The 18,513-nt window shown below is 39.9% G+C and overlaps 2 protein-coding genes across 4 annotated transcripts in view; both read right to left on the bottom strand.

Moving 5' to 3' along the window:
- Positions 1–197: 197 nt before the first annotated feature.
- osmr (oncostatin M receptor) lies at positions 198–16,715 on the bottom strand. Its single transcript, XM_030738466.1, has 17 exons — positions 16,585–16,715; positions 16,337–16,491; positions 16,048–16,198; positions 13,184–13,456; positions 12,964–13,093; positions 11,875–12,023; positions 11,455–11,588; positions 11,215–11,359; positions 10,258–10,343; positions 9,912–10,119; positions 9,355–9,540; positions 9,150–9,251; positions 7,865–8,020; positions 7,496–7,648; positions 7,314–7,395; positions 7,121–7,205; positions 198–2,517 (listed from the first exon to the last, which is right to left on the bottom strand). Exons 1-17 carry the CDS (start codon positions 16,670–16,672, stop codon positions 2,110–2,112), a joined length of 2,691 nt encoding a protein of 896 aa, XP_030594326.1. The 5' UTR covers positions 16,673–16,715; the 3' UTR covers positions 198–2,109.
- Positions 16,716–16,891: 176 nt separating this feature from the next.
- Positions 16,892–18,513, bottom strand: part of LOC115785952 (rho guanine nucleotide exchange factor 28-like) — a 44,349-nt gene continuing 42,727 nt past the window's right edge. For all 3 annotated transcript variants that reach the window (XM_030737905.1, XM_030737904.1, XM_030737903.1), the window contains 2 exons: positions 18,081–18,459; positions 16,892–17,940 (listed from right to left, as the gene is read on the bottom strand). In XM_030737905.1, the coding sequence (XP_030593765.1) occupies positions 17,753–17,940; positions 18,081–18,459 (567 nt within the window). In that variant the 3' untranslated portion in view covers positions 16,892–17,752. The remainder of the gene's footprint in view (positions 17,941–18,080; positions 18,460–18,513) is intronic.

Consider the following 18,513-nt stretch of genomic DNA (forward strand, 5'->3'; position numbering starts at 1 on the left):
CCTAGTGTCTGTAATAACTGTAAACACAATGCAAGTAAGCTTAGATGAGAAGGATATTGTTACTGAACAACCTGTTATAACAAGTGCTTCAGCTTAAGGGTAAATTTCCCAATATTTGAGTCACTGGTGGAGAAGCTCCAGAGAAATGATCACCACTAAACATCTGTTATTTTTCTTATTTATTTAACCTTCTTTTTTCCATGATTCATCTCTTTAATAATATTATTTTTATTTCAGTCCAATACAGTAAGATAATACTAAAAAACAGATACCTGAGAGGCATTTAATAAGAGTCTGGACAGAAAAGAAAGAGTTGAGCTGAGTTGACCTGGTGCAAATGTGTGCGTGCAGACCTCACAATCAGACTAGGGTGGGGTGTCTAAAAGGTGGAGCGGATATGGAAAAAGGAGAAAAAGTGGTAGCATGTTAAAAATTCCAAAACTAACACCTCTTATAATGCAGTTGCGCATATACACACACCAATCAGACATAGCATTATGACCACTGACAGATGAAGTGAATAACAGACCAACCCTTTCATCGTGGCACCTGTTAGTGGGTTTGATATATTAGGGAACAAGTGAACATTTTGTCCATGGAAGGAAGCAACAGTTATGAACCAGCAACAGAGACATTGGATTCCATGTGGGGAGCGCAGGCTGGCCCGTGTGGTCCGACCCAACAGATGAGCACTGCCAAGGTTTCAGAATATCGAGTGCATGGCAATTTATTGCTTATGCTGCATAGCTGCAGACCAGCCAGGGCGCCCATGCTGATCCCTGTCACCTGCCAAAAGCACTAACAATGGGCATGTGAGCATCAGAGCTGGATCACTGAGCAATGCAAGAAGATGGCCTGGTCTGATGTATCATGTTTACTTTTACATCACACGGATGTCTGGGTGCGTGTGTGCCGCTTACCTGGGGAACATGACACCAGGATATGCTATGGGAATAAGGCAAGTCAGTGGAGGTAGTGTGATGCTTTGGGTAATGTAAAAATGGTATTTCCTGATAGTTGTGGCCTCTTTTAGCAGGATAATGCACCCTGCCACAAAGCAAAAATAGTTCAGGAATGGTTTGAGGAGCACAATGAGTTTGAGGTGTTGACTTGGCCTCCAAATTTCACAGATCTCAATTTAACTGAGCAGCTGTAGGATGTGCTGGACAAACAAGTCAGATCCATGGAGGCCCTACCTCACAGCTTACAGGACTTAAAGGATCTGTTGCTAACATCTTGGTGCCAGATACCACAGAACACCTTTAGGGGTCTAGTGGAGTTCATGCCTTGATGGGTCAGGGCTGTTTTGGCAGCATAAGGGGGACCGACGCAATATTAGGCAGGTGGTCACAATAGTATAGCAGATTGGTGTAAATGCAAATACATTACTGGGGGCATTTTTAGCCTTTATTTTGAAAAGATAGTAGAGACTAGACAGGAAAGTAATGAAAGAGTGACGGGGAATGAGCTGCACGGTCTGGTGTGGACTCAAACCCAGACCTCTGCAGCCTTTCAGTAAATGGGTCACCAGCTCAGCCAAATGAGTTTGTAGAGGTGCCCCACGAGTCACGTGGGATCGGATTCATATAACACTACATTCTATACATTTCAAGCACTATATCTACTGTACCTCACATCAACACCTACACCACCATGTTGCTGACAAAATAATAGCACCACCTTCACCATCACAAGCTATGATAACAATAAAACATTCAGTAACATAGCGCTGTTTTTTATCTTCACACACATGCTCAAAAAATATGCAAACATCTAAGTCGTGCACCTGCTCACCCACCTGATCTGTTTCAGCAGCTACATCCTGTAGATAACATCTCCAGTTCCTTCACAGTTTAGGAAAGTCCTGAGTTTGCTGCAGTTCACACTTTCACATACAAAAGCCAAAAGCAGATTTAAAATTTCTTTAGATTGCCTGATGTGAGTTTTGTGCATTATTTTAATGAATCCATTTCCGTATTTTAAGATTTCGCATGAATACGAAACAACATAAGAATGCTAGTTTATATTATGTCTGATAAACAGATTCTCTCTTTACACTATTTACACAATGGAACAGGGAGAAATAAAATATGAGACTTGACTCCGTACTTATAAAGAATCATTGGCAATATAACCATATATGACTTCACATGATTCCAGGGGGCAATCAGTAGCTTCAAACATAGGTCTAATTTCACCGAATACAAGTTTAGGTGGCTCGGGGTAACCCTCCTTCAAGGTGTATAAATAGCTCCTGTTCACAATGCTTGTGACTTGCTGCGAGGCTGGTTTGTCCAAGGACTGAGTGGCTGACTGTGGACAGTAATTTGCTTCGAGCAGCATGCAAGAAGGTGATGAAGATGAAAGCAAGGACTGTGAACTAGGAGAGCACGGTGCCTCCGCGAGTTCAGAATCTCTCAATGTGGTTCTTTCATTTAGAGGAGGTCTGACATTCAAAATCTCGATGTCACAGCTGATGCACTCCTCCGGCTTCTGAGACTGCAGCCACTGATCAGTCTGTACAAAGAAGATATAATAAATAAAAAAGATAAATAACAGACACACGTCTGAATCTGCACACAAATTGAATTACAAAATAAAATCCAAAGAAGTCGGGATGTGTAAAATGTAATTAAAAATAATGCAATGATTTGCAGATCTCATAAACCCACCATTTAATAGAACATGGAAAACAAATTAAATGTATAAACTGAGACGTACATTGTGAATTTGATGGCAGTGACACGTCTCAAATAAGTTGAGATGAATCAACAAAAGGCAGAAAAGTAAATGATAGTAAAACAAAAACAAAAAAGCAGCTTAAGGACTAGTTTTGCTACTAATCAGGCTAATTGGTAACAGATCAGCAACGTGATTGGGTATCAAAAGTGCGTCTTAGAAAGGCGGGCAGAGTTTCACCAATCTGCAAAAAATATTTACAAATTGTAGAACAATTTAACAATAACTTAAAATTGTGAAGACTTTGATTATGTCATCGTCTACAGCAGGGGTCACCAACCTTTTTGAAACTGAGAGCTACTTCATGGGTACTGAGTCATACAAAGGGCACCAGTTTGACACGCTCTTCTGAAATAACAAATTTACTCAGTTTGCCTTTAGTTATACATTATCAATAATGATTAATGATACTCATCTATGAGAAGACACTGATCATGTTAATGGTTTCTCCCAATAATTAGCAATGAAAACAAGGTGGGAAACATATCAATATTCAGCACTTTATCTCTTTTAATCTCAGTAATTGTCACATTTTTAGATAATCACTTACATCACTACATTTCATAGGAAAAATGTCCAATTTTCACTAGCCATTCACAAACATTTTTTTAGCAAATCATGAACTATGTTGCACCATGTTTCAAAAAGTTATTATGTAATGTTAAAGAAAAATCAACTTACATATTTTTAAATAAATCTTGTCACATTTTGAACTCATGACCAAATCTGCTGCATTTTTAACAAAATTATAACTTATATGTCATGAACACACTTTTAAATTGAACACAATTCCTCAATATTTTAATTAAACTTTGCCATGACACTGCCATGTTGCCACTAACATCTGGCATTGGTTTCTTTATTAGTGAGAAGACTGGCATTGCATGCTGTTCACCAGTGCACTGTAATCTGGTGTGTAACTTGAAACTGCAACTGTGAGTGCATCTTTCAGATGTGCATCAGTGAGGCATGTTCTGTGTTTGTTCTTGATGAAGTTCATGTCAGAAAACGCTGATTCACAGAGATAGGTTGAACCAAACAGGCTGGCAACCTTCATAGCTGCTGTGCATACACCACTGTACTTCTCTGTGTCAACAAGGGACCAAAAGTTTGGTGCAGTCTGGTAAACTTTGAGGTGTAGGTCATTTTGCAATGTTATGATTTCCATCTCCACCTGTCCAGCATTCAAGTTGAATGTTGCACTTAGTTTCTCAGCAAAGTATGTTGTGTCCACATTCATGAAAGGATTGGAAATGAATGACACACATGGCTCAAGCTGATCAAGATCACAAAACCTATTCTCAAACTCTTGCCCAAGTCTGTTTATGACTTCACAGTACTTTTCTGCAACTTTGTCAAATGTGTCAGATGCAGAAGCATTGTTTTTCAGCACCAACTGCACAGAGGGAAAGTGCAGCACTTTTTTTCTCTGTAAATCCACAGAGAAAATGTTCATCTTGGCTTTAAATGCATTTAAAGCACTTATCATATCAACAACAGTTTTACCTTTGCCTTGCAGCTCGCAGTTCAAGACGTTTAGTTTCCCAGTAATGTCCGTCAAAAATGCAAGGTCAAGGGTCCACTCTGTGTCTTCTAGCAGTGAGACGTCTTCGCCTTTGGACTGCATGAACTCTTTGATTTCACCCAAAAGTGACAAAAAACGAAATAAAACTCGTCCTCTGCTGAGCCATCGGATTTCTGTGTGTAGCAGCAGTTCACCATATTCAGCTGACATCTCCTCCAATAGCACCTTGAAAATCCTGTGCTGTTTAGCTTTGGAGCGGATGTTGTTAATTATTTTTACAACGGGAGTCATCACGTGCTCAAAGCCGATCACTTTTGCACATAACGCCTGCTGGTGAATGACACAGTGATAATGCAGAAATGTTGGGAAGTCTGGGTCACCTTTACAGTGAGCGATGAAACCTGTATGTCGGCCGATCATAGCAGGAGCCCCGTCTGTTGTCACCGCCACCAGTTTTTCCAATGCTACCTTCTTCTGCACGAAAAACTCCTTCAGCGTGTTATAAATGTCAACTCCCCTCGTAGTTGTCTTTAAGGGCAGTAGTGTCAGGAGTTCTTCTCTTGTGGAGAAATCTTCAAACACCATCCGGATGAAGACCAATAGCTGCGCTGTACTGCTGCCGTCCACGGACTCGTCGCACTGGATGCTAAACCACCTGCACTTTGCCAGATCCCGGTCCAGCTGATCGGCCAGGTTACCAGACATAGCTGACACTCGTCTAGCCATCGTAGATGCCCCCAGTTGGACGTCGGAGAGAGTACAGATTAGATCGGTTCCATTTTTGTCGTCTTTAAGTACAGTGTTAGCTATTATCATCATTGCTTCTTTGACAACTGCTCCATCTGAAAATGCCTTCTTCTTCTTGATCAGAAAATGTGTAGCTCTGAACGAGGCTTCGGTTGCTTTTAGTGACTTTTTTCCCGCCCTCGTGAAAAAAGATTGTTGCTTACCCAAAGCTGCCTTTAGCTCACTGGCTTTTTCTGCACGTAGTGCGCTTCCCGGTGGGTAGTTAGCATGGTAATTTTTGTGACACGTAGTGAAATGTCTCTCAATATTGTGCCGCTTTGCCGTCGCTACGGTCGCCCCACAAATGAGACACACGCAGGTTTCTTTCACAACCGTAAAAAAGAACTCCTTCTCCCATTCCTCGTTAAAGTGATAAGTTTTCTTTCTTTTTTCAGCCATATTTTTGGGGAAAGAAACTGCACTCAGCGCCCATCTTCGCTGTGTCCGCTAGCCTACGTTCCATTAGCACTGGTTTTGTCATGCGCACAATACTGACCATTGAATTAGAACTAGAGTAAGTCAGAGTTCACCCTAACTTTTCTAAACGTCATGTATAATGAGGATATTTTAAGATACTGTCATTTTTAAAGCTATATAAATGCAAGTGTGATTATAAAAAAGAATAGCAACAGAATAAAAATTTTTTTAGACACAGCTCACTAGTGAGTTGTGCTATTTTTAGAACGGGCCTGCGGGCGACTCATGTGGTCCTTGCGGGCGACCAGGTGCCCGCGGGCACCGTGTTGGTGAGCCCTGGTCTACAGTATATAATATTCTCAAAAGAGAATCTGGAGAAATTTCTTTGCACAAGGCTGAAAATCAATATTGGATGCCTGTAACCTTCAGGTCCTGAGGCAGAACTGCATTAAAACAGCCATGATTCTGTCATGGAAACCACTGTCGGTGGACACAGCTCGCTGTGCCATCCACAAGGTTAAAGCTCTATCATGCAAAGAAGAAGCCATATGTGAACATGACCCAGAGATGCTGCTGTCTCCTCTGGGCCAAAGCTCATTTAAAAAGGACTTTTATTTTTGAAAAACATGGATGCTGCATCCGCCAGACTAAAGAGAGGGACCTTTTGGTTTCTTATCTGCGCTCAATTCAGAAGCCTGCACCTCTGATGGTATGCTGGTGCATCAGTGCCCGTGGAACTGGCAGCATGCACATCTGAAAAGGCACCATCAATGCTGAAAGGCATTAGAGCAACACTTGCTTCCATCAAGACATCTTTTTCCAGAAAGGCCTTCTCATATTTCAGCAAGACGATGCTAAACTACATGCTGCAGCCATTCCACCAGCATGGCTTTGTAGTAGAAGGGTTAGGCTGCTGAACTGGCCTGCCTGTGGTCCAGATTTTTCACCAGTTGAAAAACATTTGGCACATCATGAAACGAAAAATACGACAAATAAGACTGAGGACTGTCGAGCAGCTAGAATCCTGTATCGGATAAGAACGGGACAACATTTCCCTCCAACAACTCTGGCAAATGGTCTTCTCAGTTCCCAGACGTTGTTGTTAAAAGAAGAGGGGATGCTACACAGTGGTAAACAGCCCTGTCCCAACTTTTTTTGAGATGTGTTGCTGCCATCAAATTCAAATTTACCTTTTTTTTTTTTGATGATAAATTGTTTAATCATTTGATCTGTAGTTTGTGTTTTATTGTGAATAAAATAAGAGATTTGGAAAATGCTGCATTCTGTTTTTATTTACATTTTACACATCATCTCAACTTTTTTTTAGAATTTGGGTTGTATTAGGAGGAGGATAGTTCGGCTACAAGGATTTCAGTTCAATTCAGTTAAATTTTATATAAATAGTGCCAAATCACAATAAAGTTGCCTAAAGCTGCTTTATATTACAGGGTAAATATTATAAAACAATAAGGTGAAAACCCCAACAATCAAACAACCCCTATGAGCAGCACTTGGCAACAGTGAAAGGAAAAACTCCCTTTTAACAGGAAGAAACCACCGGCAGAACCAGTGTCATGCATGTGCTAAATATCTCATATGATTCAGATGTTCCTCTTAGTGGATTGTTCGACTGTCTCAGTGATTAGCTCATACCTTGTGCAGGAAGCTTTCAAACTCTGGAGCTTTAATGTTCATAAAAGCAGGATAAACAAATATCTCCTTCAGCCCACTCTTCAGACTGGAAGAGATGGAAAAAAAAAAAAAGAATATGGAGGCAAGAGGGTTCACTTCATCATCATCATCTTCAAGAATTCATATTTAGGTCAGGATTTAAAGATGATCTTACATTTTCCTTTGGGGCCACAGGAGAACGGTGCAGCCCAGCAGTAAAAAGATGGGAGTTAGTATCTTGAGCATGAGCAAAGAGTCTGCAGGAGGAAATGGAAGTAAAAAAAAATGTAAATTTAACTAGCAAATATTGTTGAGTGGTTGTATCACTGGGATCCCCCTGCATATTTTAATACTCACAGTTGGTTTTGGTCCTGATGGTGATGTTGGCTGGTAGCCCAGGCCCCTCTTTAGTGAGAGCACTCACAGTGCAAGTATACCCTGTGTTCTGCTTCAGACCCTCTATGGTCACAGACTTCATGTGGGGGTCTGCCACTGACACATTGAACAGATCTGGATGTACACGAGATGATAAACACATTAGCCGATTGTGTTGACCACCATCCTCACTGTGATTCAAATTAGCGGTAATCTGAGACTGCCCAGAAATACACAATAAATCAAATCATGTAATTAATTAGAACATATCCACAGACTGAGGCTGATATGAAAAAATAATAACATTACTGCTTTGTTTTTTTTTTCTTTTGCACTCCCCCACAACCTGACCTGGCAGTGAAACAGATCCTGCTTCCTGCACTGTAACCAGGTACCCAGTGATGAATGCTGGCTGAGTGGGATCCTCTTCATTGTAATGCCACTCCAGTGTCACAGAAGAGGAAGTACTCTGAACAGGTTCAACCAGACTTGGAGACTGTACAAATTCTGAGGCATAGGAGATAGTGATGAGCAAGGGAGACCAAACTGACTAAAACTTATGTAACATAGCTGGTGTCAAAGCAACATGGCAACTTCCATAAACAAAGTGTTTCCTGAGTTCAAAGACCTCAGGTGACTTCTATGACACACCTATATTAAAGTGGTATTTTGTCGTTAAAGCTTGTAGCTCTTCAGGTTATTACATAACAGTAATCACTCCGCTTTGCATATCAGGCCAGCATAACAGGAAAGACTTGTGTTCACAGGGTACCCCTAATAGTCACCTATAAGACATCCTGTGTCAAAGTTTTAAATACTATGAAAACTATTTCATCTCCACACTCCGGATCTGATCTACGACACTGTCTCTGCATTCTCTCTGTGATAAAGGTCAGAGACTTAAGACGTACAACCAGTTAGCAGTGAACAATAAAGACGAACCGGGTATAATGCAAAGGATGACATAACTCCCACAGAGCCCCAGTCTCAATTTCATGGCGTCATTCTGGGATTACAGTAAGCAATAGAAGCGGCTGAGACTGAATCCACAGAGGAGCCGCGGCAAATTCTCCAGCATGCTTGAAAAACCGACCAGCAAAGCAAATCTTTTATCTGCTTAATTTGTCACAGAATAATGAGTACACAGGCCTCACCTGGCCGTCAAACTGCTTGTTATTCAGCTGTCCATTTACTTTTCAGCCTGTGAAAATGGGGGTCTGTGTATAATTCCTAAACAGTCCGTGCAATACTTTTGCTAAACCCCTTGAATTAAAGCTGAAAGTCTACAATCGTATGCTGATAATTTGTAAAAAATACACTGTGGTGATATACAGAGGCAAAATTACAGTATAGGCAAAGGGTGTGATCACATGAGATAGTCATTTCAATAATATTTAAAATCTTAACAGCACTGTGTAAGAATAATTATGATTTAAAAACTGATCAAGGCATTTTTTTTTAAGATTTCTCTTTTGCAGTGCAGATACACATAAGCAACCTACGAACAAAATCTGTTAGTCAAAAGAGCATAAAGTGCATGCATGCGTGCGTGCGTACACACACACACACACACACACACACACACACACACACACACACACACACACACACACACACGCACAATAAGAAAACTCACTGAGCTCCTGTGAGTATCCAGTCTGTATCTCCAGTAGTTTATCTCCATTGTCCGTGCATCCATAAATATTAAACGTATACCTGTAACCTACTCGGAAATGTCCTAAAAATAAAAAAATATATATACATATATGACAACAAATTCTAAATAAAAAGAAATGTATTTAAAATAATTGCTGAAAGAAAAGAACAAATAAAAATCTTACTAGCATGTAGGAACAATGTACTGTTTCCCTCTGGTACCTTTAACCACTGCAGAGTGCAAGGGACTGCATTTCCCAGCATGCACCACTCCACAGTATAGCCACAGGTAGCAATGCTCTGCTCCTCCCATGTCAGATTGAAACCACCCACTGTGGTGCTGTCTAAACGCTTCTGCATTAGGAGATTTTCTGGAAACAAACAAACAAAAAAAAGGGGGACTTTAGATTTCCAGCGTCTCAGATTGTGATTAGATCTGAAAATGCACAGTGTTTACTAGAACTACAAACCTCAGTGTTAACATTGTTGGAATCAGAAAAGCAGGAGGTAAACTAAAACAATTAAAGGAAAAACATCAGTTGTTGTTCTGTTTGCATTTTTTTCCCCCCACATTTTAACTGTTTTTATCCCACCAACTGACAGACACACAGACCTTTTAATTACAGTGCAAAATTATTATTTATTATTAAATTTTATTCACATTATCACGGGGGTGGGGGGGCTGTTTAATGTCTAATTACACATTTGAGCTTAAGAGACTAATTATAGAGAAGTTGTTCACCTGTGTGACCTGCTGGTGGGATGGAGATATGGGCAGGGATGGAGGAGCCGGTGGGAAGAACAGCCTGGACAGTAAAGTTGCACTTTTCTGGACCAATGGACACCTCCACCAGGCTCTGTCTGCTGTCCTTTGACACTGTTTGGCCTTCCTGTGACCACTTAACTGTGTAGCCTTGTATGTTTACTGTGGTTGCTGTGCCAACAATATGCTAAGGATAAATTAGGTTATTAAGGGTGAAGGAAGTTTAAGTTAATGGTGACATACTGCATATTTTCTAAAGTCAAATACCCATTTTGAGTGCTATACAACCCAACCATATGGGTTAAAAAGACAGAAAAAGGCTTACTGGGTTCCACAACAGAGTAACTTGTCGGTGGTGTGAGTTAGACAGCGGGTTTATGCTTCTCCATAAGTCCAAGTACACCAGTGGATCTGAGGAAGATTACTTGTTTAAAGCATCATGTGCAGCAGATCAGTTTGTTTTATGTACAGAGACAAGCAAAGACAAATATGCTTGTTGGGTTAGTTGGTGATTTTAAATTGGCCACAGCAGATAAAGTGCTTAGAGTGTGGCTTGTAGTCTGAAATGCTTTAAGTGGTCACTATACAGTATAAAGGCCTATTAGCACACATACTTTTGGAGTCAACTCTGAGTGGCAACTTTTAAATGTTGCCTAACTCATTTTTGCTGCTTTTTGATTTCTTAGATATTATTTCATTTTGTTGGTTTAACTTGTGGTTCTTTTCATTTTAAATTGGATACTGGGATGTTATCAAAGTTCAATTTGTTTTGAAGATTTAACTTACAGGTCTTATTTTTTTATTTTTTTACTATCCTATTGTTTACTTTTTGTTTATTTTTACTGATAACTGCTGATCTTGCTGATCATATAAATTCATGTACTTACATCTGCCTATTGACTTCATTTTGTATGAGCTACGCAGTGCTGCAGCTGCAGCCTCAGTGGCAGCTGATGCTTTGTACAGCACATTGTGGTTCCACTTAAAATGAAATATGCTGTTTAAGTCTGACTATGAGCCAGTGTTTAGATGTGTAAGGCTTGTGTTGTTGGCTAAAAAAAAAGTGTATTAAAAAAAAAACAAAACAGGGAATATGGGGAAGAAAATCTGGTTGACTTGGAGAAGTTGGATACTATGTAAGCATGATGCCCTGGGTTCATCTTTGCTCTTTAATAATTTTGGTCTCAACTCACATTTCATTGAATCTGGACTTGACCACATCCCTTATTATATTAAAAGAATTATGTTAAAAAAAAAAAAAAAAGATTATATTTATATTTACATGTTGTGAAGACTTTCGATTGTGTCCATTCTCCCCAGAGTCTGCCACTGATGGTGCAGCGTACCCTGATGGAGTAATTAGTGTTGGGAAACAGATGTTCCAGTTTGGCTTTGCAGACACCGCTCGCGCTGTTGCTGCACCCCAGCTGTTACAGATGTAAAAGGAAAAAACAACATGCACTAAAATGTCCAGCTTTCCTTTCAGCAGTGTGATTATTATTGTTAACCTAAATGAATTCACCTGGATGGTGTCGAGTGGGACTGTAGCAACTTGACAGAGGAGGTTCATTTGAGTCAAGTTCGCATGTATGCACCAGGACGCGGTGGCATCTGTCACCCCAGGGTTCACTTCAAGCAACGTCACAACAGGAAACACTAAAGGCAACAGATACATTAAGTACATATTTTATGTCCACTCATTTCCAAGTGGTTGCACAGTGAACATTCAAACAGCACAATGACAACACCAACACTGATGTCACTACACGGTGTAGATAAATTTGGGGCATCATGAAGCATAAAGCAATTAAAATTTATGCATGCATGTTGCTTCAGTCTTTATGCCTTCAAAAATACAATTGAGAATATTCTGCATATGCAAAGAAAATATATTATAAATGTTCCATTCCATGTTTTTCTAGACATTTTCATGACCCCTGACCTCTATCAGAGATGTTGAAGCTATAGCATTCCACTTCCTCTCCTAGCTTGTCCTTCACCATCACACTGATGTTGTATTCTTCCAGGTGTGGCACAGCTGGAAAAGTACAGGATGATTTCTTACAGTTGACGGGAGCCTGGTCTGAGTTCCTGTGTTTTAAACGAACAAGCAGAGAATGGGAAACGAAGCACAACACACCCAACACAGTTGTTTCTTTTTGTGAAATAATATCTATGGTTTGATTACTCTGTGATAGGCTTAATAAGTGTTTTGTGTCCTATGAAAGTGTACTGATCCTACAGTGGCTAGCTTAAACATAAACATTCTATTTAAATCTCTTTAAATGAATGAAATCATCTGTACATCAAGTTCTTATTTGGATGTTGGCTGCCTTTTGTTCTGTTCTCTATCAAGATGATCCCACACTGCTTTAATAATGTTGAAGTCTGAGCTCTGGGGAGGCCAGCCTGTTGTGTGTTTTTCTATCCAGGTATGCTTTTACTGCATTGGCAGTGTGTTTGGGATCATTGCCATTTTGAAAAAATTAAGTTGTTGCCAATCAGTGGTTTTCCAGATGGTATTGCATGGTGGATCAAAATCTAATGGCATTTTTCTGCGTTTATCCCCAACATCACTGGCTGAAATGCAGCCCCAAACCATGACAGCGCCTCCACCATGGTTTAGAGATAACGACAGACACTCACTAGTGCCTAAAGAAACCATTTAAAACCGATTCTTTGCCACGTTGTCTGTTATGTATAGATGCCTCTGGTTCATCCCTTGAGTTAAGTGCCTTTTTATGCTTGAATGATTCATAGGTCAGTGCCTCAACAAATAACAAACTAACAGCCTTGTGTGCTTCTGGAAAAAGCAGCCAATGTCCACAGAAAAACTTTAAAAGACCTTGAGAAAGCCTGGAGAACTATTGTTCAAAACCACTTTAAAATCACAAGTCTGGCTCCTTGGAAGCAAAATATAAAGAAATGAGGGTTGGCGCAAGACTTTTACACACATTCAGAAAATCACTGTCATCTATGTCTTTGACTAACATTGTGCTACAAATTAAAAATCTGTACTGCATGTGCTTACTCGATATGGAGAGTATATATTTGACTGTTGCGATCATATGGGTCTTGCTTTCTGGCTGAATCCCAGGTGCAAGTGACAGTTACCATGTCTAAGGTTGCACAGCTGAGGTTTCTGGGCTTCTGGGGAGGAACTACAGTGTGCACACATATACATATTACACACATATAAAATTCCTACATTAAATTAAATGAAGAATACAAAAAAAGAGATTCAAACTTACAACTGATATAATTCAAGACATGACTGCTCTTGCCTGTTGTGTCAAAGCAACTGAGTAACAAATGTTTAATTAATACTTTTGGGATGGTGAGGTTGTTTACAGTAATAGCTTTGACTCTGGCTCCAATGCTCATAAAAGGGTACTGCTCGTTCCTGAAGGTCATGCTTGTGATATTCACTCCTGTTGGGGGAACACAGCAGAACATGGCACTGCTGCCCTCCCTCAGCACACGTCTGGAGGGGAAAATCCTGGTCTTGCCCTTTGCTTCGACTCCTATAAGATAGAGAAAAAATTATAGTGCAGTCTGATGAAGATCCGTCCAGCTTTGCACGCAAGGAGTGGTATTGGAATAATTTCCCTAATCCCTGGGTATGTTCTGGAGCCCTTAAAAACTGTACAGCCAAGATCTAAAACTGAAGTGCAACCTTGTTTCCAAAATAAAAGCTGAAAGCAACACTTTCCAAATCATTTAAAAGGAAATATATATATATATATATATAAAAAGACAACATAACATTTAAAGAAGTCAGTGACATGACTGGATACATAAATAGAAGCAAGGCTTAGTGTTTTAAGTGAAGATAGGTAGGGGAACGCCACTGCATGAAAGACTGGGGAGAAACAATTTAAATTACATCAATTCATACATTCAATTATGGTACATAATATTATTAAATGAAGTATGCAGAGAAATCTCCACATAAGAGACAAGCATAAAAAGCAATATCAAGTGGTCATCTGTGGTAAAACCAGTTACAATTCTGTAGTGGAAATCACCGCATGGGTTCAGGAACACCTCTGAAAAACACCGTTAGTGTACACAGTTTATCACAGACTCCACAGATGCAGAAATATTGTATTGGAGATAGACACAGTACTGAAGAAGTTCTCAAAGATCAAAGCAAAATCTGAGCCAGGAATCACTAAAACACTAAAAAACAAACCAGATTCAGAAATGCCACCACTTTCTTTGGGTGCATGCTCATGAAACACCAATCAAAACTGCCAAACTTTCCTGTGGAAATTATGGATCCTCCATCATACAGAGGCAAGTGGCCATCTGACTTGTCATCGGTGCGTTGTTTAAAAGCCACCATCCCTGATGGTATGGAGGTACATTAATGCATTAGGGCATGGGCACTTTCTTTTAACTTCACAAGAGGCTGTCACATTATACAGTCACATTCAACCAGACTTGAGAACTATACAGATTCTTAGAAATAGGAGATGGTGGTGAGAAAGGAAGGCCAAATATATTAGAATTTACATAACTTAGGAGGAGTCAAAGCAACACTGCAACTTCCCCAAATGAAGCTGTCCAAAATTCTCTGGTTTTAATGCAATGAGAAATATGGAAAAAGAGAAACAGCTCAGACAGAAACTTGTCAAACATGATGGCAGTGTTCAGGCATGAGCATGTGTGGCTGCCAGTGGAACCGGGTCACTGGTGTTTATTGATGATGTGGCTGCTGATAGAAACAGCAGGATGAATTCTAATCCAGCTATACTGTCTCATCAGGTTCAGCCAAATGATGCAAAAATGATTGAACCATGCTTCACAGTGCAGATGGATAATGACTCAAAGCATTCTGCAAAAGCATCCCAAGAGTTTCTCAAGGTAAATAAATAAGATATTCTTCAATGGTCAGTCAGTCACTTAATGTCAACCCAACAGGGCGCGCTTTACAGATACTGAAGACAAAATCACAATGGAAGGCAGAGAGGCTAAAAAACAAGCAGTGAACTGCAGTAAAGGACTGGCAGCACATCTCAAGAGAGGAAACATAGCATTTGGTGATCTCCATGGGCTCTAAACTTCAGGTATTGACTGCAAAGGATTTTCAGCCGAGTATTAACAACAATCCTTATATTTAAAATGATGTCCAATTACTACTGAGCCTTTGAAAATAGGGATACTGTGTGTAAAAATGGCTATAATTCCTGAACAGTTAATGCAAAATCTTTGTAAAACCCCATGAATTACAGCTGAAAGTCTGCATTTGATTGATTTTAAATGCCCCCCCCGACACCCACCACTCTTCACTCACATACACAAGCACACAGACTCACCTACTCCCACCCTCAGTCACACAGACACTCACTAACCCCCCCGGCCTGAGTACACTTTCTGTATATATACTGCTCATTCTGTCAACACTGTAAATCATCTCATTTGTACAAATTCTATAACCACTCACAATCTGCAGCTGTGAATACTATAATTTTATTGTCATAGTCTGCAGCAATAGTTATAACCTATACATACATTCATGTAGACACCATTATATCTACTGTGGTGGTGTAGACAAGCAAATTTCATATTATATATATATATACATGCATAACAATGTTATGCATGTCTTAGTCCTGTAAAAAAAGAAAAGTCCACTAAACTGCCCTGTCTGGATTCCAGACTGCTCACCCACATAAATTATAAATCAAGACATAAAACATTTTGCTTTTAAATCTACAGTAAGTGGTCTCCTCAGTTCCCAAAGGTTTGCAGAATGCTCAAAATGAAAATATCTGGCATGTTGTCTTTCAACTTTTCTTTTTTTTTTTAATTTAAATATATATTTTTAAAATGGTTTTCTAATTATTACATTTTGGCTTTATTACATTTTACAGCTTCCAAACATTTTTCTAGGGGTAGAAAAATAAAAATAATTAGCATTGCAGAGCGGTGCCTCCAAAAATTAGTTAAACAATATAAAATATTTCCCATTTATATTTTTATGTGCAGGGTGTGTGTGTGTGTGTGTGTGTAGATGATATGTTGCAAGAGACAGTTGCAATCACGGTTGAGAAACACTGAATTCCTAAGAAACCAACAATAGGTTATTTGGCACCATCGCCTTTCTCACCATAGTTGGTTACCCAGCTGCTCCATGGACTCTGGACAGACTGATTATAGTATCGTATCCTGACCGAGTGATCGACACACTCTAGAGGCAGATCAGAGATCCACGTCCATTTGTGTTCAGCTGAATCTCCGGGGTACACACTCACATTTTTCTACATTAAACAACAGGAAATAATTATTCATAAAGTAGGATTATAAAAACTTTTTTTTTTAAAAAACCATCAATGAAATCTAACTATACAGACTTTTAACCAGCAACACAGACAGACACCATACCTCTCAATACTCACATTGTAAATAATAACGTGCTTTTCTGTGCGGCTGATCTGGATGTCATAAACTTCAGCCACGAAACCGCTGGGCTTTACCAACCAGCTTACCACAAGGCTTTGCTTGTCATTAATAGCTTTCAGATGAGTGATGTTTGGTTTTGGCAGATAACAGCCTGGCATATAACACAGCACAAGCATGCAAACTTACAGGACATATTCAGGGAACTTTAAAATGACCAGAAAGCACTTAAATAAATCCAACTTACCAGTATCAATGCAACATTCACTGCTCGGCTTGGAAAATATAAGATACCACCCAAACCAGATAAAAAAGGATTTCCTGACATTTATCATCCTCTCAAGTGAACCGTTATTTACTGAGCACCCCAACTGAAAGCCTCAGAGTCAACGGTAAGAGGTAGAACAAGTAGGAGTACCGTGTGACGCAACATCGGAAATCCAGTGCGTAAATATTAAACCAACAGCGCTGTGTTTTTTTTAAAACAGGGAAGAACGCACTAAAAACAGATGTTTGCCACAACAGTTTTATATACATACACAATATGACAACGCAGTTATGATTATGACGATTACAAGATTACAGCAAATATGAAAACAAAATCTTATAAATGGTGACGGTGCATGAAGCAATTTATATGCAATAAATTATCTGAAATGTCAAGGAACAGAAACATACACACACACAAAAAAATACACCCACTCTTTACAGACATCAATTACAGTATCTGATAGCAAGATCATTTTTTTTTTTTTTTGGCACTTAAGTGAGAAAACAATTCAACATACTGTGCATAGGTAGCTGTTCCATAAAACTATACATGTATTTAATATTTATACACGATGTCAGTATATTTTTATTTCTTGTAGAGTCTCACAATCCCTTATAAATATCATTAAAGATCACTTGGAGATATAATCTACACATAGTTTGGAAAAGGGATTGATTGGCTTCTCATATATTTTTATTTCAAGTGCTCAAGAGAAAATTACATGAATTTAAGTGTGTCCTGATTTTCCGGTGATCTAAGTCAAAAGCACAAAGGTACCTTTGCCATCAAACAAGTGCAACAGATACTTAAAAGATTTGTAGTAGAAGAAAAAACACAGGAAGGACAAGTATAAAAGCTGATTTACAAAGAGCTCGTTTGTGAAAAGGCACAATGGTTTGACCACACAGGAGGAGAATGGTTAAAGTTCACCACACACTGATAAAGGCACAAACTGTACAGTCTGTTTATACTTTCTCCCTGCCATTGCCTCCGTATTTGATCGCTCAGATTTTAGAAGATGAACTTAAATCCATCCTATTTACATGGATACAAATGCACACATACACATATAAGCAATAGATATATTATTGTTTATCCAGTATACATCAGGTGGCTTGCACTGCTTATTTCTCTCTTGTGACTTTTAGAGGTAAACAATGTTCTCCTCTCCGTCTTCCCTCTTCTGCCCTTCGAGAGAAAGGTAAGCCTGCGAGGGGAGGAGAGGGGTAAGAGAGGGCGAGGAGGAGTAGACGTCCTCATAAAGTCTGTGGCCTGTGACCTCTGACTTCCAGGGATCCGGAGATTGTTTATCCACCATTGGGCTGAAGTTTGCTGGAAGAAGAACAACACAAACTGTGAAGACAAACATCATGTTTTGGAGGACTGGAAAAACTAAATTTTCAGTATGTGCAATACTGATTTAAAACAGCATGTGGTTTCTATTATGTTTCATATATAGTAAATAGTCTTACTGGTGTTGGTCCTCTGTGGTTGTGCAGTGACCCTACTGCCAAAGGGGTGGATGGAATCATTGAGGGGTGGGGGACAGGCGTGGTTATGACTGTAGCTCGGGTATGCCAGGCCATCCAGGGGCTGTTTGCCGTGTGTCTGGCTCAGCAGGGTGTTGAGGCTGTTGTAGAGGCTGGCACTGAGGCCGAGGTTGGCCGAGTAGCTGGAACTGTGCAGGGGGTCTTCGTGGTTTTTTCTCGGCATGGAGAGCAGATGCTGGTGCTGGTTGTTGTTGGTGGGCTGGTGGACGTGGTTCTGTTGGAGTGAGGTGAGCAAAGCTGCCTCATTCTTGTGCACTGAACAGTTAGCATCCAGGCTGCCCGAGCGGCTGTGGGTAGAGGTCTGGGACATCAGAATGACACAAAAACAAAGCAGAGGTGATGCATTTTGTTGGCT

This window comes from Archocentrus centrarchus, chromosome 9, assembly GCF_007364275.1.
Source record: "Archocentrus centrarchus isolate MPI-CPG fArcCen1 chromosome 9, fArcCen1, whole genome shotgun sequence".
In the NCBI taxonomy this organism is placed as follows: Eukaryota; Metazoa; Chordata; class Actinopteri; order Cichliformes; family Cichlidae; genus Archocentrus; species Archocentrus centrarchus.